The sequence below is a fragment of the Scomber scombrus genome, chromosome 23, assembly GCF_963691925.1.
Source record: "Scomber scombrus chromosome 23, fScoSco1.1, whole genome shotgun sequence".
NCBI classification, from domain to species: domain Eukaryota; kingdom Metazoa; phylum Chordata; class Actinopteri; order Scombriformes; family Scombridae; genus Scomber; species Scomber scombrus.
Window position 1 is genome coordinate 15,621,876 of NC_084992.1, and position 23,296 is coordinate 15,645,171.

General features: G+C 41.1%; 1 protein-coding gene across 3 annotated transcripts in view; it reads right to left on the bottom strand.

The window, feature by feature from the left end:
* LOC134005781 (ADAMTS-like protein 1) overlaps positions 1-23,296 on the bottom strand; it is a 94,002-nt gene that overhangs the window by 19,663 nt on the left and 51,043 nt on the right. For all 3 annotated transcript variants that reach the window (XM_062444774.1, XM_062444773.1, XM_062444775.1), the window contains exons 3-8: positions 9,651-9,778; positions 4,431-4,476; positions 3,944-4,180; positions 2,497-2,623; positions 1,863-1,937; positions 499-656 (exon numbers count right to left, since the gene is read on the bottom strand). In XM_062444774.1, coding sequence (XP_062300758.1) covers positions 499-656; positions 1,863-1,937; positions 2,497-2,623; positions 3,944-4,180; positions 4,431-4,476; positions 9,651-9,778 — 771 coding nt within the window. The remainder of the gene's footprint in view (positions 1-498; positions 657-1,862; positions 1,938-2,496; positions 2,624-3,943; positions 4,181-4,430; positions 4,477-9,650; positions 9,779-23,296) is intronic.

The following is a 23,296-nucleotide window of genomic DNA, read 5'->3' on the forward strand; positions in this document are numbered from 1 at the left end:
CTGAAATGTTTTTTAAAACTTATTTTATAGCACTATAAATTATTTCCCCACCACTTTGGGTAGTAGAACACACTTCTCCAGAATTGACATACTCAGCAAACATTTGCACTAATCTTGAAATATTTGGCTTTAGCTGCTACACGCTCTAGCTGGTCGCTAATTTCTCTGCCAGTCGTTTGTTGCTAAACAGTTAGCATACAGTGGGTTTATCAGAGCTTTTTCACTTGAAACAGCTGCCTGTTGTGGCTGGAAAAGAAGTTGATAAGAGCGATGAGACTGAACTAAAACAGTTAAGTTATAAACTGTAAACCAAAACAATTAGCTTAAAGACGCTAAAATCCTTCGTAGAGCTGAGGGAACTGTAGAGTCGGTGATAATTCATGGGTTTGTCACTATGAGTGACCTGTTTTATATTACAATTAGTCAAATTTGACACACTGAAATTAGTGCAGTTTCAAATCACCTGAATTGAAATGCTATATTAATATTAGCTCTTACTTTGATTGTGAAATCAGCACCAAGAGGGCCAGTGATTCTCAGGACTTCCTTATCAGAAAGTTTCTGGAAGTCCAAGGTTGTGTTCTCCAGGTGGTACTGCCCTGATTTATCCAAGACTAGCTCATCTTTCACTCCTTGTAGAGTCTTACTCTCCACGTCTAAGGAGAGAAGGAAAAAAAAGATAAGTAGAGCACATGAACACATCACAGACACGATACAGGCAAAATGAGGAAACTGATGCCAAAAATACAGCTTGTACCACAATATGTATCATAAACTGAGTTTTATTGTTGATATATCATCATTATCACTCCTTGTCTACATTCTTCATAATTATTGTATCACCTTACAGTACTAAACAAAACAAATAAAAGGGAGTCTGATTTAAGTGTTACGATTCTCAGAATGTATTCATTTATCACTGACCCTTTGACACGCACCTTCAGTCAGATCCGGGTTACAATAAGAACACATGCTGGCTGTTGTGTTTGGAGGCAAATGGGACTCACTTTGGCACTGCCAGGAGTTGCATGTAGGTCTCCGAGCACCCCAGCACTGCAGTGAGCTTTTTTCACTGTTTGACCTCACTTCAACCCTGGCCTAACAGGGTCTTGTGTGATTCCAGTGCGGACATTTAAACAAAAACAACAGGGAAACACAGGAACTAGCAGTAACCGGCAGCAGTCATCATCTGCCGACAGATGGTTACAATTTAAGTGCCCTGGGCCAAATAGAACGGGGGAAAATATTTAATGAAAAACCTGTCCATTCAGAAAAAGGAGTGCTTTTGGCCTAGCTTAGGAAACAATCTGTAAACTAACCATGGAGCAAAGGATAGGTACAGAGATGGAATATTTGTTATAGATTTGATCCAGTGGGGGAATTTGATGCCAGTACTTTGACATCAGTGATATTTGCTAGGAGCTTTTATATCCCCTCAGAGCCAGAGCAAGGGAAGAAATAAATACCTCTTCTGGTTATTCTGCTGTGAGCTACAATACTTTTAAATCCAGTCTTCATGCGAGAGTCCAAAATGTAATATATTTGGCTATTATCAGGAATAAAAGGTTAATGATAGATTGTTAGGAAGGTCTTGCAAGTATAAAAATGTACTTTCTGATATTAAGTTACATCATTTGCTGCCAGTACCTTTTTAAAACTTCTCAACCTATGTAATAAAAAAAAAAGTAACATGCTTTTTGCATCACTAAAACTTAACTTGACCTGCAGTGAAACTCAAAGAGCACATGCAGAGTATTTGTGTTTAATATACAGTATTTAGTGAAACAAAAAGCACGGCCAAATATAAACATCATGTTCAACTGGTTTGGATGGAAGGGCACCCTGGACCTACCAGGACTTACACAAGTGATCCGGGCCTTTCAGGACTAGACGCACGTGACGACTCATAAAGGGGATGACGACAACTGTGTCCTCAGCTTGAGTAAGACGAACAAACAGACAGAGAGAGAGAAACATTAAGTATCTAATCAATACAATCAAATGTGACTAAGTCAATGTAATCACACAATACAAAGAACAATTAGAACATACGCTGAATACAAATAATGTAATTCAACTTGAATAATAAAATCCTATGACCACAAAATGTTAAAAATGGATAACTAAAGGGTCAATATGGCCATTTACTATTGTACGCCCCAAAACAAATGGTCAGGATCAAGAATAAGACATCTGACTTTTGGTACAAGCCGTCTCCAAAATCTCCAGATCCAACATTTCCAATGACTCAGGGGTTTTCTATTGGAGCTTTCCAGCTTCATAAATCACATCTTGTTGACTTCATGGCCCTAGTTTGTAAGGCAGGCTCTCAGTTTCAGTTTTGATGTTACCAAGCCCAAGCCTGAGATAAATCTGATGACATCAGAGCTATTTTGTCAAACAAAGCCCCTTAAGAGCCACAGAAGACAATACACAACTGCTTAACTAGGCTGGAAATGCAATAGTTTTTGAGTTAAAACAGAGTAGATTCTCTACTTTTTCCTGAAGCATGTTGGGTTTTGTAGTGTCCTCGCACCAGTCTGCAGGACGAGCCATCACCATTGCAGACGCCGCAGTTGTCCTCTTTTGCTGTGCTCCCCAACTCATGATCACAACCAACAATCTGTAACATACAGGGAGATCTAAACAATCGAAATAATACCCCTGAATACCCCTGCACAGCAACCTGGTTAATGCCAGAATACACAGTAATATATACAAACTGTCATCCACTTAATATGCCTACATGATGAATAATTCAAACTATAATCCAATGAAAACAATAAATACCCATTTGCTCTCCTAAATCATTCAGAAAAGATCACAAATAAAAAATGTTCTGCAAAAACAGAACAGAACAAATAAATAAAAGTAGTAAAAATACGAGCATAAGCATTTATGTCGGTTCCTTTAAAATCTTGTTTATCGAAGAAAATACTTTTTCTCATACCACATAAATGTTATAATCAAATTTTCCAAACGACCTTCTGATTTCTTCCATATTCGTACCAAATCTATTGTTTGTATTTCCAAGATAACAGGAAACATCCCCCTTTGAGACAATCATGGTCTATTCCAAAAAAACATTTCCTGTGTTTTCTATCAAACATTCATTAACTGCAACCATCCGTGGTTGATTGATGGAGTTTTTTTGCATTTTTTGTAGGTAAGACGAAACCAAAACCACAGTGTGATTCTAAGCATGGTAAGAAGTCGTATTAAAATCCCCGAGTGTCTGTGCACGTACAATGCCTTGGGACGTAATTCCATTCAACCGGGAAAAAATGCATTGTAAACCATTTCCTGGACTGTCAGTCAAATCTCAAATATTGTTCTCATTGGGTATTCATCTGTAAAGCAGATGGCACAAATGTTAGCATAGGTCATCCTGCTGTGAACGGTTTTTGCTTTATTGATTTACTCTGAATCTAAAATCCTTAAATCTATGACTATTAAATATGATCATTTCAAGGAAGATATCTCAGATTCTTAAAGGGTGGTTCTGCCAGTGCCAGATATTTTAATGTTTCATGACCTGAAATCTTTAATACTATCAAACTTCATAATTAACTTGTATATGGATTCCATATTTGCCCTTGTCTTTTAGACTGCCGTCAACTTAAACTTAGCTTGTGGCTGTTCATAACACATCGCTATGAGACTGTACTCTGGAAGATACATGTTTCATATTTTCTTAATAAAAATAGATCTAAATCAAATTTTGGGGGTTTCTGAGAAGTCTCTCTCGGGACCCCACAAACGTCCAAAGACTGAGGCAGAGAGCTAGATATTAAGCGCAAGGAGTAGGTTATTTTTATATTTTGTCTCCACAGTATTGCAAGTCTACAAGAAGCAGTTGTGATTTCAACAATAGATAAATCAAAAAATAAATATATACTTCTTGTTGACAGAAATAATACAGCTCTGTGAGTCTTCCTCTAACCTGACAGACTCCACTGATGCACATGTCCAAGGACTCGGTGTAGCAGCGCGTCCCATCCAGCACCTTTGGAGCCAGCTCCACCAAAAGGCCTGAGCCCTTTGGTTTGCACTTGAGAGCACAGGGGTTGTCCGGGTCATTGTACACCGGTAGCCACTCGTGGTACTGACCCTGGTACCGGACATCTGCGTGAGCTGAGCACTGTTGGGCACGGAAATCGCCAGCGTCTGGAGGGCAGTCCTGAGGGTGGATAACACACAAATGAATTAAATGAAAGCAGAAGGAGTTTGATGTTTCCTTCTGACAACTTCTCACTTTCTCTCAAACAACAGAATCCTAGATTACTAAATTATACCCCTCAACCATAAACTCTGGTAATATTTTCACAGCTTAGCCACATTATATTCTCAATCACAGTTTGCAATTCGAGACAAAACCACATGAAAGCTCTGTTGACATCATTACGTAAAGATGAGTTTGTTGAACTTACCACATTACTGCATGTGCGATATTTGATATTCTGCCCTTCACAGGTCCTGGAGAAGGAAAAAATGAGCATGTGGGTGAACTGGCTTTGGGGGTGAATGATAAAACAAACCACAATGCACACAAGTCCTCTTCATCCGAGGCAGCTGGTACTTCAACCATTAATTCAGATTTTTTTTACTCTCATTTTTTGAATTGCTGAGCCGTGAGAAGAATCCTACAGTGATGATGTGGCAACCCACAAACAGGAGTCCTGTGGTGTGTTCACAAATACTTAACAGTCTAATTCACACTGTTTGAGTATGCATAAATACAAGGGTGTATATTTGGTTCCAGAAGTGTGTGTTTATGAGGGGCTTAACATAAATCTAGGAATATGATGAAATGTAGTAATCATGCTTTCCAAGAATGGTGGTATAAAATCTGAAAATGTGTAATCAATAATGTATTTACAGTATCATGTTGACGCATGTTCACTTGTACCATCTTGTCTTGTAGCGTTACTACAAAACAAAAATATCAACTGGTTGGTGGTGCTACAGATAAGGTCTGTGGATCAGCAGAGTCAGAGGGTCTCATCCTCAGGGAACAATGCATGCCTGTACAAAATTTCATGGAAATCCAACCAATAGCTGTTGATATATGTCTGGACCAATGTGGTGGACCATCAGGCCGACTTTATAAACCAGTTCCACACATTCAGTCTTATAGCAGACACAGCCGGTCCCCTCTAAGCAGTGTCTGCTGAACAGATTGGAGCAGTTTGGATCACGGCTCTCTGCATGACAGTCTGCAGTGTCTCTGCCCAAATTATGGACCTAACCACTTCTTGAAAATTAGGATTCCTTTGTGCTTTGATGCTGAGTGATGATAAACCATTGATGGTGACTATGATAGGCCAATTATCCAAGACCCCAGTGGAAACTAATCAAAGGATATTCTTTTGAGTTTGGAAACTTAAGAGGAATTCCAGTGTCATCAGTCCTTAGCTAATCTGGAATCATGATCGGAGGCAACGTTACAGAGTTTGGACTCGCAGATGAACGAGGGCTTTAAGGATTTTTACAATATTATTTCAGAGAGCAGAGCGAGTGGATGTGGAGTGTGTGGCATGGCAAGAACATTAGACCCTGTGACGAATCCAGACAGTCCTCTCTGCCAAGTCAAACAGCAGGTCATGGGGCTTGAACCCAAGCAAGACTATTTCAAAGACCAAGAGCAGAGAGACAGGTAGCAAAGATCTGGATCAGTGTGGAAAATCACACTGGGACGAGCAATATATAATCTAGACATTAAAAAAAAAGAGGCAAAGGAATAGAATGAATTTCCTTCTTCATTTCCTCTTGACTTTGGAAACTACAAACTGAAGACTAAGCAGAAATGGGGCCGGGACTTAGGATTCATCATGGCGTCATCATAGGTTAGGGAAAAACGACTCGGTTGAAGTATCAGAATTCCTGGAGCACATAACACATAACTCACAGGCTGTGACCCTGCTCTTTCCTGTCAAATACACACAAAAGACACAACTACACTGAGCTTGCTCATCAGTTAACTACACACAAGACTGCACATATAGTAAAACTTGTAAGTCGCATGCCAAAACCCTTATGCTCAGACAAGTAATGGACTGAAATCTATTAAAACCATGAAAAAATCATTGTAATAACATCTTATAATATTGGGTCAGCAGTAAAATTTGTCTGGCTCATAATGTCCATATACATGTCATCAACTCATCTCAGTAGATTGAAAGTAATTGCAAGCAGGGCTCAATAACCTTTGCCATATTATTGATACATTTGAGGCAGCATAAAAATGGGGCTTTGCTATTGATCAATTTTCAGTCAGAACGGTTTAAAAGCAGTCAGGCCATTTAAGAAGGGTAATGTAACGTTGTGGCCTCCACAACTATTGGCCCACTGTCATGAAATTTGGTAGAAATATTGTGATGGTGTATAATTTTTTGGAGAACTCTTGCCCTTTCGGCCCCAATTTCCCCTCGCACATAAGAAATCTAGTGGGCCGTTTGCCACGAAATGTACTGTGCACGATTTTCCATTTGGGCCCTCAATGACCAGCAACTCCCAGCAAGCCAAATTGCCAACTTTACATATAACATATTTCATTATATAATGAGCAGTCTACCAGTAAATTTGCTGATCACATTCATACTTCCAAGGGGTTAAGCCCCTTTGATTTTAATTAATGCATGGTCTTTTGTATAGCATTTAAGGCTTCTAGTGGTAAGGCTTTAAAAGTTAAACAAGTGCAATTTGTTCTGTCCAGGATTTTATGTGGTGCTTGCTACTGTAGCACAGATTTTAGACATTCTTTTTGGCTTTCTACCATAGTTGAATGTTTTCTTATTTTCTTTTCTGCCTCTTATACTCCAGAAAAATGTCACTTTAAATTCACAAACTAAGATGGGTTTGGATCCTTTGTAGCTTGTACACATATTGTTTTTGTTGCTGATTCAGCCTGTACATGGGCTCAGTGAAACATTGGAGAAGAGGTGTTTTTAGCACTGCACAGGCAGAGGGTGGTCCCTTACCCTGTGAAGACATAATCATGGTGCCAAGTTAATTAGACAACTCATTGCCTTGGAGAAATGTTACTTTTAACTACCATAGCCTTTAGACATGGGTGTAGCATGCCTTTGGTGAAAGTCATCTTATATCACTGCCTGAAATTTTCACAAGTCAGTAACCAAATCAGTAGTAAAAACCTCCTCAACAGCAATGAAACATTTTATGCAACACTTACATACTACCTTGTTTTCAAGAGGCTGGTCTTTATTTAAGGCTATCAATGGGGTACACAACTGTCTCTTCCTATTTACTTTAAAATGATCTAGACAAACACAAAATACGGAGTCTGGCCTCTTTTTATAAGACAGAAATGACAAAAAAAGAACCAATATCTGAAGTGTTTGCCAACCATGAGCCTCATAAATAATAGAGCAGTGCTTTCTCTTGCCATAACACCCAATCCATGTGTCCACACTTGCTGTAAACCGGCTATGCTGTTGTTAATAATGGAGCTTGTGATCAAGTGAAGTGTGTTGTATGGGTAAGACTAATGAGGACCAGGCAATCTGTGTTTAGTCATTATTCTTGTGTATTTTGCAGTAGCAGTGGGTCCAGTGTGTGCGCTTGTGTGTGTGTGTGTGTGTGTGTGTGTGTGTGTGTGTATGTTTGTGTGTGTGTGTATAAAGGTCAAAGAGTTGGAGTGGTATTGGTTTGGAGGGTGTTGCATGCCTGTTTTCAACTTCTCTTTCCAAAGAGTCACACACACACGCACACACACACACACACACACACACAGACACACATACACACACACATACATACACACAAGGGGCCTTGTGCTGTGCTTTTTAATGACGCTGTTTGATCTGCCACCCGGGGCCAGGATACTGCTCCCTCATTCCCACGCAACAGTGGGGTGAGGAGGTGGGATGGACCATTTGCTCAAGAACCCCATACATTACCGCTACTGCCAAAGGACACACAAGTTCATAAACACCCGCTTGGACCTAAATACACATGAACATTTACGTCTACACTTACACTGCCTACATCCCACACTGAGCTCAAACCCCAAACACCTCTTAACACGTCAATTGCTTTTACAGCCAGTAGCATTCTGAGGTTTGCCTGACCAAAAAAAAATTCTGGGCAAGCAAAGGGAAATGGCTGTTGCTGATATCATGAAATGAACTCCTCAAAAAGCCATTGACCTCAGTGTTTACAGTGCAGCACAGTAGGGGTCTGGCACTTTGAGGTTGAGGTTTTGACAGTCTCATGCTTCTTAGCCCAGTTCCCTAGTTCTAGTAGAGACAGATTCATGGTTATGACAGCGCTGGGAGCACCTTTTGACACATCTCGGTTGTGTCTTCAAGTGTGATCTGCCTTGTTTTGTCAGTGAGTCTTTGGATAGTCGTATTCTTTTATGACCTCACTGGCTGCTCCTGTCACCGCCGGTGCTCCCTCTGAAGCCCCCAACAGTGAAACAGAGGTGACTTTGGCAGCCACTGGCTACCTTTAGTGAGTGAGCCGTACATTCTGGGAACTGTAAAATAAAGGAATGCAATGAAGTCACCTTGAAACTATTTCCCAGTCTATAAATGTGACAACATTTCTATGGAAAACATACCCTCTCACTCAGTCTGCCTTTTTTTTTTCGTGTTCCTTAAATCCATTTGTAATTGACCACTTTGCCCAGTGCACTTGGCCCTGAGCTTTAATCTTCAAGCCCACTGGGTTAGCTTGGAATCTAACCAACCGGGTGACTTTGGCACGAGGATGAAAGGACCGAGGGGTCCAAAGTGCAACTTCTCGTTCCTTCCGAGACTTAAGCCGAGATGATGAGCAGTGGGAATCCAATGGAGGCTCATTGCTTGCAGAGCCTGAACTGTATCACAGAAAAGAGTTATTAAAAGTGACACGTGCTTTGGCAAGGGACATTGATTGTTACGCTCTGATTTGTGAAGAAATATGTGCCGGCCATTACTAATAATCAGATCAATGTTGTCACTGATGAATTCAAGACTTAAGCTCATATGGTCTAGACAGTTTTAGGAGGTTGATGGGCAAGTGATCTCAGTTGACCCCTCAGGGCAATTTAACAGTCACATAACAGTCATGTGTATTTTGAGCATTCCCATTACAGCCCATAGAAATGGAGCGATTGGTTGATTGAGATTTACTCACACTATTACAGATGCTGTCTGGGTTTATTTGGCTGAATGATTGTGAGCAACAGAGAAAGACCCCCTGAAAGCAATGATATGGCACTTTAATAGAAACCAGGCCAGCCTCAGTCAGTTCTTTACTCTTTAAAAGAGAAGACTGCCCTGGATAGTGTTTGAACATACTCTTACAAATTGGCCATGAGATGTTTCCATTTATCTGGAGGTCAGTGAGGTTCTAACTTGGAATTACACACATTTAATTTACTGTTTATCCTCTCTTCTTTCAATCTAAGCATCTATAAAGCCACATACTTAGAAATGTGACTGTTCTACTTTTCAAAACCATAAAAGACTATTAGAAACTACATTTAAAGGAGAAGCGCTGAGATTACTGTCCAACTATATATTATAAGAGGCAAGATACATATAGATTTATTTTATTTATACATTAATTAAAGATTAGACATTGTTGGAACTAGATCTTAGTTGAGTCTTTATCATGCAGCACCCCTATATGCGGAACCTTACTTGGAACTGAGGCATCGTCTTAGGGAATACGAGGCTCCTCCTCCACAGGTACGAGAGCATTCACTCCATGAGCCCCAGGCATCCCACAGCGTGTCTCTGTCCTCTTCTGATCGGGCTGTCCGTGAGCTCTGCAAACCAGGAGAAAAGACATGAAGAGGGGAGTATAAAATGCAGTGGGCATTGAAAATCAGTGCCGCCTTTATGCTAGACTGTCTTAAGAACTCTGCAAGGGCTTGATCAACCAATAATGCTACTAGTTATTCAACATCTTATAAGTACCTTAAAGTCATACGAGTTGTGTTTTTTTCTTTAAATCTAGATAGTAATCCCCTATAAATAGTTTAAATAGTTTTATCAGAGTCCACAAAAAACGTGCTGGTAGAAAGCTTGAACTAAATTCCAGGAGCTGTTGCAAACGTAACAAGACTGGATTTGACAGGATGAGAGAGGCTGCAAGGGGAACTAATCAAAAGCTCTCGACTTTTGCCCCTTTGCCTATTTCTGATGTCTGAGTCATCTTTTAGATTATGAAATGTTAGTCCTCTCTTAAGCTCGGGGCCTCACTTGTGTGCGTCTCTCTGTTAATTGCATCGTGCTGTATTTGGCAGCAGAGCCAGGGATATTACTGCAGGATCCAAAATCAATATTATGAGAAGATGAATTTTACAACTGCAAGGACAATGTGCATCTCAGATGTAGAGTGACAGGCGAAAAAATGAAGATCCTCTCCGCCAGTCTACCTGACTCACTTTTAACTCCTTTCACTCTGTTCTTCTTTTTCTCTTCAAGCCTTTTGTATTTCTCAAAAGGAGATTTCATTGGACTCACTAACCTTGCTTTAAAAAAAGAGTTTATTTGTAAGGCTGGCACAGCCACGTGATGTGGATCAACTACATAAGCCCCTTGCAGAACTGATTGAATGAAGTTAGAGAGCTACGTTCTCTGAATACCAGGCCTGGATGAAGTGAAAAGAAAAATAGATTGCTTTTGCTATAGCTCAGTGGAGTTTTTTTTTTTTTTTTTTACTTAAAAGCTGCCAGCAAGACCAAGGCCAAGTAAAACTGGTTCTATACCTGCTGAATGGATGAAAACCAAAAAAAATGAAAACTCAGGGGATTGGAACAAACACTGGGACAAATCATCCACCTCCTATGTCAGTTGGAATGTGGCTCAAAGGACTAGAGGTACAAACACATTCAATAAAATAATCTGCTATTCACTAGTGGTTTTAGCCATGAAAAGGAAAAGATGGATAGAAAAAACGAATTCATTTAACACAATAACCCGAACACTTTGGCAGTCTTTTTGGTGCTGGTGAACCATGAAAGAATAATCTAAGATTGCAGCTGTTGTGCGCTTTAAACAGCCTCCCACCACCCATCCAGCAGAGTTTTTGACAGTGACTTAAAAATCCTGAAGCCCTGTGAGCCGCAACAAGCCCACTTATTCTGAACACACTGAATAGGGGAGGAACCATGTGAACTTTATGTGTAACACCTGCTCTTAAAAAGATTTATGCCTACTGAGCTGACAACTAGTTTGGGGTGAAGGTCCAGCCTTACATTTGAGATACATGGCCTGGAGATTTTAGAGGAAAACGTCAAGGTACGCCAAGTTATTTTGACCTCTTTGGCCCCTTTTCCCAACAGCATGGCATTGTGCTTCGTCTACAAAGATGAATGGGTCTTGCAGGGGAAAGCAGATACAAAGTAATAATACTGCTTCTGATTATTTTCTTTGGTTCCCGGTAGCAAAAACACCCGTGCTGTATGCTGCGGAGCGGGGTGGTGGGTTCACATTATTAAAAGTGCGTGGGGACTGATATAAATGGCTGTCAGTGCTGATGACGCCTGAGGAACAGCAGAGGGGAACGGCAAAACCTAAACACACAGCCAACGGAGCATACAGCCAAACATATCGGCAAACGGCAATACTTTCTGCCCGGGCCAACTATTTCAATGTTTAGATCCACGGTAAATAAACACAGGCTGAACTCTGGGCAGCCAGTTAGCACACCAGCTTAATTCTCCTTTGAAAAGCAATCAGTGAATTTTGCACTCAATTACGGCTGCGAGCTGTGTGTTGCAAAGCCAAGTGAGCTGGAGGCATAACAAGGCTGGTGAGGAGAGAGGAGAGGAAGCAGATGAAGGACTGAGGGATGGAGATGAGGAGTAATAGGTTGTTTGGCTCACTGTGCTGCTATTGTTCTCAATGAAGGTGGAGGAACACAAGGCTCGCTAGTCGGACGGCTGTCCCGCTGGGATTTGGATCCAATAATCAAAAGGCTCGGATATCCACTTGGAGGCTTCCTAACCCTCCATCATTACACATCCCACCTCTCCTGCTCTGATCCCTTCAGGGTTTTATTTGCACTGGACGGCTTCACACAGGGAGCAGGCACACAGGTGAAATTCTTAATAACAGTTCCATTTAAGCAACAAAGCACGGATATATGTTGGATGGATATATATATTCTCCTGCTCTTTCGCTGTCTGTACAATGAGAAAAACAGAGCAAACGTATGACCACGCCGGCCCCCGGCTGTCACCCATCCCGTGTTTTCACATCATGTGGATAGGAGGAAATGAGCGTATGATAAAAGACCACTGATCTGCACATTATACGTTATTCTGATGGACAGATTCTATTTAAGTCACCTGTCAGCAGCTGAGACTAAGGACATTTTCCTTGAAGACGGAAAACTCCTCGACAGGGGAAAGAAACCTGACTCTGGTGCCTTCTTTTGCAGACTGTGTCAATATACATACGATGGCCTTTTCAGTTGGCAAGACACATGATATTTGCACATCTGTTGAATCCCTTGTCGTCTGCGCCACGCCGCACGGTGCTGTACTCACCGTCACGCCGCGGGGCAGTCACTGTAATGTAACAGGGATTCCTAACCTCAGACAAAACAGCTCACTGACCTGCGTGTGAATGACAAGTCTACTTTTGTGACTTTAGCAGAGAGGCATGGCAACTTTTCATAAGTAAGTAATTAAGACGAGTCACGTCACTGCAACTGCATATTGCGCATACACAATACAATACACACTTGTGCATAGTAAAGAAATCTATTAGAGGACATACTTTCTGAATGCAATACTTAATGTAACATATTAAAGGATGTTGATGAAGTAAGCAAAGACAAAAAAATATTCAAATGAACTCTTTTTTAACAGGATAGAACAGAGGAAAAGTAAAGAGTAGAGATTACAGTACCAGGATAAGAAGGGCTGTCACCAATAGCTTGCAAGATGAAAACACTTGCTCCATGCCTTTTTCAGAGCGTGTGAGTCGTTTCCTCCTTCTGACTGTGTGTTGTTTGTTTGCGTGTGAGCCTGACGTGTGATGCCCTCCTCTCTGGGTCACTCTGTGTCCTGTCTGCCTGCCGTCTTCTCTCTGAACTTGCTCCTTTTCTTCCTCAGGAGTAACTTGGGGAAGGGGAGGGAAGGGAGGAGGACTGGGAGTGTGTGTGCGTGTGTGCGCCTGTGTATTTGCGTGTGCGCTGTGTATTTGCGTGTGCGATGCGTGAATGCAGGGGGGGGGGGGAAATCAGGGGGGAGTAATCGGGGTGGGTGGGGGAGGTGGAGGGTGGGGTGGTGGGGGGTTCAAGCCCCACGAGTCCTCAGGTCTGACACTCTGGCCAATCAATAAATGGGCCTCAGTCAAGCGTGCTAGTTCAAACAAGGAGTTGGACCAGCTGCAACTTCACAGCTTCACACATTTGACTTTGTGTGTGTGTGTGTGTGTGTGCGTGTGTGTATGCGTGTGTGCGTGCGTGTGCATGTGTCAAAGAGTCATACAGCAGGAATAATGGCACACAGACAACAACTGCAAACCAATTTTCTTCCCCCTTTGATTTTTTTCCATTTCTTCTCCTAATATCTCAAATTTCTGTCTCTCATATTGCTCTTGCCTTTCTCTCATTCTATTATTCTCACTCATGCCACTGTTTCTCATTTCTCTTCTTTTTTAGCTCTGGACAGCTTTCTTCTGTCTATTGCCAACGCTCTATTTTGGAAACGTCAGAAATTCTCCGTCATACTGTGGTATCTTAAGAAAAACGAAGTGACGGCTCCAGAAATTTCCATGCATGCATAGATCTGCTGACTCCAAACATACATCCAAACACAACCGAGACGTATTTGGGAGCACATGACTTCATGTCAGCCACTTTACTGTGTTTTGATCTCAATATAGCTTCATGTGAAAGCCCCATGTAAATCAGATGACATAGTCCGGTCACTAAAGCTATCAGGATAGACTTCTCAGCCATGGTGACTTTTTTTTCCTATTCCTTTATGAGCAAAAAAGTCTACAGGAGCTTCAATAGAGCCTTTCATAACATCTGGCAGCTTAAGCCAGTGAACATTTGCACTGTGGAGGTGGGGAACGAGCCAGGTGTCCCCTGGAGGGACAATTCCTCTGGTTATAGAGAAAAACAACCGGTAAGATGGACAGCTCTTGGCACAGGGGGAATATACTATACACTGAGTAGCTTTCCAGTTTTAACTTTTGCAATGGCAAGAAACAAAAACAAGGCTGAAACAGAACATGAAAAACACTGCAGTCAAATTTTAGTGCCAACCCGCTGGTGCCCCGTGAAGTGACTTACAAGGTAGCAGGCTATCATTCAGGCATTCAACCCTGACGTTCCAAAGACAATAAAAACTCTGTGCCCTTCGAATCAAGACTTCAAATCCGCCTCCCAATCAAGCACCAAATCAAAAACCACATAATTGCTATCAATTAAGGCTGTGAGGAATGTGCAGCACTCCAGAGCAAATAGTCAGCAACCCCAATCACAACATGGGAGCGGATGTCTTGACACTAAACCAGTACACACACACACACACACACACTTTGGATACTGCAGTTCTAACACATCAAACCCGTTGTGAAGTCTTAGTTCGCTGCTGACAGTATGGGACTTGGCTTGTTTGACTTGAACGTGTGTACATTCTATGAATCAGTGAGCTATCTAAAAACACACACACACCCACTCAAACATCCACTTAACACCGGTGTATTTTGAGGTGCCAGTGGGGAGGGACGTGGACGTGCATGTTTTCACAGGCCTACACAGAAATCATACCCCCTTGCACCCTTAATCCATAACCTTCTGATATTTGCTTTCAGAAGAAATCCTTCTCATATTTGCAAATGTATGACTACATAAAATAAACTGTGGCATCGATGATGTGCCCAGAGTTTAAAACTAAACACTCGAGGAGGAAATTAATGTGTTTGATTGACACTCAATTGGAGCCAGTCCTCTACCACAACATTGCTGGAGGTGTCTCCTGACAGTTTAAACAATAATCCACGAGGACGACGAGGTGAGAAAAAATGATATAGTGCATTGTTATTTTACACAAGGGCAGGCTAAGATATTAGGTTGCATGAGGAAAGCATGCAAGAGGTTCACAAGATTAGGGGAACTGATTGTCCACACACAGAAATTCAAGGAAAACTGCGGGTTATTACAATTCAGGTCTTATTTTTCTAGTTTTGTTCATTATTGCTATCGCCTATGATAACATTGTACTTTCCAAAGTAATTGGTGAGATCTAGGGATGACATCATCGCTGCAACAAAGTCAAACAGGGCAAATAATAGATAATCAAACTGGTTGTAAACAAGCCCACAGTTTAGTGAGATTACATCAACAACTTTATTATACACCTGGAACAGTTCGTCATTGTTCAGGAAAACTGTGTGAGTGCACAAATGGAACGCATCATTAGATCGGGCAGAGCACTGAAGTCACTCTTGCGTAAGCTGACTGGCATCACCTGGGTCAATCGTGCTTCACAAACACTGGTTCATTGAGCAGCTGTGTGGTTATCAGCTGGCTAGTAACTTCCAGTCATTCTGCCATGGGTTGCGAAGGGGTTGGACCCAAATGCAGAGACCAGAAGCAAGGCTGAAGAAAACTTGCTTTATTACTGCAACTGGCAGGGAAAAAGCAAAAGCTGGCTGAGCAGACAGAACTGAACACAAGGCACAACAGAGCAGGTTGAAGGAAGTGGCGCAGACACGACAGGACAAAACAGAACAGACCAGGCATGACTGAACAGATGACTCAGCAAAGACTGAAGTGAAAACTACACTTCTAACCAAACTAATCTGACAACAAGGAACAGGTGGAACAACACAAAGGCAGGCTGGCAGCTGATAGGCTAGGGAGGACACGAGGAGCAGGGCAGGTGTGAGGAGGAGCACATGAACACAGGAAGAGTGAAGGAACACACATGGAAAACAAGGAGCAAACCAAAACCCAGAAAACACAAACCCAGCATATTGTACATCAAACTGTCCGAGAATACAACACCATAAGCTTACCAGGAATGCAAGAAAATCCTTCAAAGAGAAGTCAAATAACATAAACGAACAAAACCAAATGACCCAAAGCCCTCGGCAACATAAGTGTAACACCGTAAAACCAAAAGAACAAAACACAGAGTTCCAAAACCACGAGTCCATGACACCAGCAGGTGTACAGTCCAACCATTATAACCAGACTCCCTAACAGTGTGTGCTATATTTTTTGATATTGTTCATATATCAAAGATTTAATGTTTATTTGTTGAGGGGAAATTTGTTCTGCCAACAGAATTGCTGCACAAATTCTTTGAGAATCCCCTCAAAAAGCAGAGACTTTCCCAACAAACCTAACTGAACCGTTTCCTATAAATGGTAAATTCCTTGACGTAAAACTCTCTGACTGAAATATGATAAGTACAGTCAATCAAAGTTGAACCAGGGCGACTGTCTGTGAACTTTGATAGATGTTTAAAATGGACAGTTTTGTGTATTTGTTTTCTCTTATTTGGAGATTTCTCTCTGAAATCTGTTTGTCTGTTCAAGTTTCTTATCCCGTTGGACCTTTTAGTGATGTCACCACCACCTTCTGAGATCTCAACAATAAATCTCGGTGAGTATAATGTTATTATTACTGATAGAAATGATTGCCAAATACACGGAAGTAGCGCGTATGTTGTAATTAACCGGAATGATCCATAAACGAGCCCAGGTTCCCTGTGGAGGTTTATTTATGTATTCAGGAGGTGAGGTTACTGTCCAAAACATACAGAACGAACATGCTTTAAACAGCTTTGTGCTCACACTGTACTATAAAATAACACGAGGAGCGGTATTAGCCTCGAGACTGAGATGATGATGTAAGATGTTGTACCATAGTTCAAATCACCAGAATCGTATTGCCAGTATTTTTTTCCATTCTTGCCCAAAATGTGTATGCTAGTGATAAATGATGGGGCATGTAGAACTGTGGTATTTCTTAAATATTTCTCTACATCTTTACGGCAAGTGCTTGTGTTTAACTGATCTTTTCCTGTACTCCTCTGTGGTGGAATAAAGGGTCAAATTTAAAAATTGCTGTATTATGGGGTGATGACCCAAGTTAACAGGCCCCAAGTTCTCAGAGAGCGAGACAAATGAAGCTAAAGTTACCAGGGACTGACATTAAGTTATACTCAAGAGCCCGAACCCTTTGCTCCCACAAGGAGACTTAAAAGGTTCAGGCGGGATAAATGGTAGCCTCCCACCACCCCCACAAACGGCGTATGTACTCCGGGGGTTGATTTACACCAAAGCCATTGTTTAAAAAGCTTTCTGGGCCACAGTATAAAATGTTTTACCAGGACAGGAATTTTACGACCTGCAGCTGAAAATCAACCACACTTCCCCGTCCCCCCAAAACCAAAGGATTAAAATAAAGATGTAATTCCCCGACAAATCAGCTTAATCCAATTTAAGCCAGATGGGAGGTGAACTGCTAAAATGGCAACTCAAGGACATAAAGTAAAGTAGAATAAGCAGAATAATTTATTCTTAATCGTCTCTTTTGATCAGCATTTTCCCCCCCCCCTTCCATCTCTCACCTCTTCCCCACCCCCATGTTTCTAACTTTTCCTCTCAACTACTTTCTCATGATTATATACTGTCACTTAATATGTGGTATTGAGGGGTGGTCAACTGGATTGTTGGGTCTTGCAAATAATAGTAATATTTGGTTTCAGTATTTGGTGGTAATCTGAAGATGACAGATTTACGGAGCCATAAACATGCCTTCTGAGGATACTGTATCATGGCTGAGGTGAGAGAAAGAACAGTGCTGCATGCAAGGCCATTTTAGGGATAAATAATGTACTCATGGGAAAGAAAAACGCCAACTTGGCCTTTAACGGACCCATCTCTGCCTGCATACAGTCAAAGAGACCTGACGGCAAATCCCAACAGCTCTGCAGAGGAAGACATTTGTTCTGACTGGATATTGGTCCCAGAAATTCTTTACGGCATGAATGAAAACAACATGATTTGTTTCTCAGAACAGCAGTCAGCTTGTCAGCTTGCATGGCCTGAGACATCCGGCAAGGTTGTGTTGGATGGATTCACAATAGTAGTTTCAATATATTTAATATATTTTTCATTTGCTATGACAAGACTAGGAATCTCAGAAGGCTGTACTTTGGCAGAGTGGTGCTTTAGCAAAATGCTACCTTAAGCATGCAGACTAGCATGTTGATATTTAGCAGGTATAATGTTTGCTAAGTTCACTATCTACTTTGGCATGTTAGCTAATTGGCACTAAACACAAAGTACAGTTGAGGCTGATGTCATTTTGCAGGTATTTGATCATACACCAAAGTATTAGACAAACTGAAATTTTCGTTCTGTACCAAATGTCTTGGCAATCCAGCAAAGTTAATCATGACATCATTTTTAAAAAATCAATAAAATTGTTACTCTACAATTAGATTATTTCTTGATAAGGAGGTGGTTAATAAAAGCAGAGGCCAAAGACCTAACTGAGACACAATGTTTTATAATAATTAACTGTACTCTTTATAGTGACGTTTTGAATAAGCCAGTAACCTCAGTCGGATCCCACCTGAGCAAGCCTCTAAAACTCCACATGCAGCCCACGGCACAGAGGAGGAATGGGACACGTAATTAAGAATCAGCAGTGACATTTACTGTTTCCTGAACCTGCGTTCATATGTTCTCAGCACTGAGCTTTTCCCATTAGCACATCCAGGAGAGCTCATATGTTTTAGCAGCTTTCTGGTGAACGCACAGGCTAAGTCCACCAGGGTCCCACTACACCAACACCCCCCCCGCCCCCCACATGCCTCCCTCCTTAACCCAACCACGACCACTGTGGCGTTTTAAAGAGGGTATGACAGGAGGGGATGGGCATAAATTAGCCGTGTAAAGCCGCTGGAATCGGCCAAACAGGCCCGCCAAGGTGGGCTGGAGGAAACGGGGAGCGTGGGACCCACATCCAGATCTGGGCAGACGCTAAGCACCACATCTTATTTATGGACTCCTAGCCAGAATCAAGCTTGAGTGATCCCCTGTGCTCCAAAATGGAGACCATATTGCCATATCATCTGGATATTATAGCTTTTCATAACAGTAAACACTTTCTCAGAGCCTGAACTGCATTTTCTAAATGTTGCTATGGCCACGAACACAACTCTAAATAAATGCTAATGTTAATAGGAGCCTTGTGGATGTGTAAATATTCATTATACATTAGTGTATGTGTGTGTATGTGTGTGTGTAACTGATAACATGTCCATGTGTTTTTTCCGCTGCCCCCAAGTGGCCAAAACAAAATCTATTATTGCAGCTTCAACCCTACCAAAGTTTAGAAATCTAAAATGAGCATACACTAACTGTAAGAATCATTCACACAAAAAGCTGTATGTCTTTAAAATAGCTATAAGAGGAAAAGAAGAAGAGGATAAGGTGAGGGAGGAAGGAGGAATAAGCAAGGAAGAGGAGGCCACCAAGAGAAGATGAAGAGGAAGAGGAAGAGGAGGAGGTTTTAAATGATTCAAAGAAGCTAAAGTTCTGTTTTTGTCCTACAGATCTGTAATGATTTTGTTTTGTTTGTATATATCAACCGTAGCATTGGCATATGAGAGCAAACTCTGTATATCCATCTAAATTTTCCCATCCCGCTGATGTTAAGTATTTGGTAATCCAAATACAGTAATACTTTGTTTGTGAGTGTTCATTTGACCTCTATTTAGTCTGTTTTATGGCAATTCAATCACAATTAGGTTATTTCTTTTCTTTTTTCCAGGCACAACACATTGCCTTTGAGGTTCAGCGCCCATCTAAACATACTGGAGTTGAGCATGGTGATTCATTTATTCATCTCTGCCAAATGCTGTATTAAAAAAACAATAAAACAGACAACATGTAAATCAAAACAGCTCATATTCAAATAGGAGTTAGTCCAAGAAAAAAAAATCTGACTTTCCATATCTCACACTGCTGTATGTTAAACAACATGTCTGGCAACAGTGTCTGTACATCCTCTCTGTGCTAGTCATGTGAAACTGAACAAGAGACATCCCTTTCCATCTGGGGCTGTTCACATTCGACATCACACATCCCTTTCCCCCTAAACTCCTTCCTGTCTGAGTGACTAATTTTTTTTGGTGTCCTGATACATTTCATGCTAGATTAGCATAAAGTTATAAGTATGCTGCTGCACTCATTTGTTTTGTTGGAGGGGAGCGGAGTGGTCTGGAAGGAGCACAAAAATGCAGAACCAATCCCTAAGACAGGGGTTTCTATCTGGTGACATAATGCAACAGGTCAGTGGCTGCTGCAGTTTTAACATCTGGTAATTGTAACCATTTTAATGATTACTTAATCATTAAGTCATTAACAGCTTGCTCAATTGCTACATTTGTTGCTTGTTGACACACTGTTGTTATTCTTTTTCTGCTTCTTTTAACATAATGAATACATTCCTCATATACAACTACAGTCCATTAGAACAGAAGTTCTCAAAGTGGGGTCCCCTAGGGGTCCATGCGTGGGTTCCAGGAGGCCTCCAGCAGAAAGGGGAATCATTTATTTTCACTATATTCCATCCATAAGTAACACAATGACAGAATGTGTGACTATTTTGGTCTTATCAGGCTTATCTGATGGAGGCCCTGGGACAAAATCTCATCAAATGGGGATCCCTGGTCTAATTTGTGTCAGATTAGGCATCCTTGATGTGAAAAAGTTTGAGAACCACTGCACTAGAAGACCAGAGGTTCTGCTTAGCGTGTGAACCTGTCACCATTACCCCAAAGATTAATGTTAAAGCTTGACAGTGACTAAAACTAGCTTGGGGTTCATTATTTCACTTTCGAGTGGTGGGGAAATTAATGAATAGTGGGGCCAATGTGAGGGCAATCAATGTCTGGATAATGACTAAATCTATTCTCTTAACTGCAGGTTAAGACATCTCCAGGCTCTTCGGAACATCACTGGATGTTTTTCTTTGTTAAAAAGTTTGATAGCTTAATTTTCTTAAAAGGAGAACCACATTTTCTTTACTCCAAGGAAGTTAGAACCAATCTCTGTGACGCCTGATGAAGACAACCCCTGGAAAGCTTGTTCAAGATGCTGTCTGGGGAGTCTTGCGTTATAATGAAGAAATATTGCAGCCATTTGCAGCAGCCGTTCGCAGTAATCAACACTGTGAAACCACAGAATTTTGGCTTCAACAGCCTCCATCAGGACTGCAGAACTGTAAATATGACATCTAAGATCATGTTAGGATCCACAGCAGCTTTAAAGAAACAGTAAGAGGAAGAAGAGTAAGCAAAGAACAGGGCGTAAAAATGCACTAAATAGAAAACCTAAATAAATACACAAAAACATGGACAATGTTTTAACAATCTAATTGAAGCAAACCACTAATTTAAGTAAACAGCACAATGCCAATGCTCTGACTAATTATGACATTCAGAACATGAGATTTAAGAGAAACAATGTTCAAGGCTTTAAAGCAGTTCTTCTTGAACTGTAGACATGAAACAGGCTCTCTAGTTAACCTTTCTCATAATTGCAGAAGGAGACGCAACAGTTCACCAGCAATTTTTCAAGCAGAGACACCAACAGCAACTCTAAATACAAAAAGGCACCTGGTTTGTCTCAGCAGAGTATTATTCATGATGTGAGAGTGTGGAGTATTTACGCTCATTGTGAGTTGAAGCTTCACTTGCCACAAAAAGACGTGTCTGATCTCCTGTATATGCTACATACAGCTAAGGTTTCAGTCTTTAACCCCAAAATTGAGTCACATCAGTAACATGTGTTTTTCATTGTTGAAAATGTATTGTGTGTTGTCTTTGGCTTGGAGACGATCAGAGAAAGCGATAGTAATATGATAAAGGTGGTCGAAGGAGGCTTTAACCCTTGGAGCGTCCTCTGAAATGTGATTTTTTTTCACTTGGTTAAATAATGATGCAATAACGAGGAGAGCAAAGGCCTGCGTGTACTTCAGTTCCTTGTTATGACCTGTACCTGACCTACAAATATGGAACCGATTAAAGAAAAATGGGATGACACCTCGAGCACATTGTTGTAATTCCCACTGAGAAACACAGAAATTCACTGAATCTCTTATATGCACGCAATTAGTTTTCAGCAAAACACTTCTCAAACAATAACCTATTCCCTGATGAAGGCTTGTATACGGCCAACCATCTTGGCTTATATTATTCTTCCAATATGAACTAGCCTGTTTAAACTCTGAGAAAACTGCCTTGGATCACATTGTTTTCTCTTCACTCCTGATCTTCTTGATTACTGCCTGCATGATGGACGGTTCCAAGCAAAATGTCAATTAAACAAAGATGAAGTCGTCCAAAATTAGTCGTGCAATACTTTTCTAAAGCAGATATTGCAACCTTAAAAATGTCTGTATTAAGCAGAAGTATGGGTTCAAATAAGGGTCAATAAGATTTTGAGCTTGTGAAATTATGTTTTATTTCAAAGCCTGTTATCACACTATGAAGAGGCTGAAAAATAGAGTTGTGAATGTGAAGAAAAGATCTGTTGCAACAAAAATTAAATGCTCTCACAAATTACATCAGTGAAGAGGTTACACAAAAACTCTTAACTTTTGTGGATATCTGAGTACAGAATCAGACCTAACCAATATAATATACACACAGATTTTTGACTTGATACACATATACAAATCTTTTCTACACATTCACAAACTTACAAAGAACCACAGGCTTTGTGGTTCCTTTCTAAACATCGTTTCACAAGCTCAAAACTGTATTGACTCTACTTTGATTCCATATCAGAGACATGACAGAAGCTCTTATGCAATGTACCTCTCTGTCCATGACTTGCTACGGTGCCGAAAGTGCTGACAGGTCTTTCAAGTAGTCACACTTCAACACATCGACTGGGCTTTGTCCTGCAGCACCCACATTTAGAAAGAGGAAACAACCCATCAGCCTGCCACAATTCAGCTCTCCAATCAAGCATTCCTCAAACATATGCTTCTGTAATCAGCTGAGAAACACACAGAAGATGCAACCTTGCTGGAAAAGGGCACTGGGGAGATGATGACACAGGCAGATACTGAACGTGAAGAACAGCAGAGATGGAGCAGTGGAAAAATAGCACACACAGTGACTGAAATGAACCATACGCAGCTCCTTTTCATCTGTATTTCCTGCGTTTTCTCTCCATGAGCCTCTCTCTTTTTCAAACTGTCACTCCATCAAGTCGTCTTTTCTCTTTCCATCCCTCTTGTATAAAAATTCACTGGATAGCATTTCAACCGGGCCTGTCTAAAC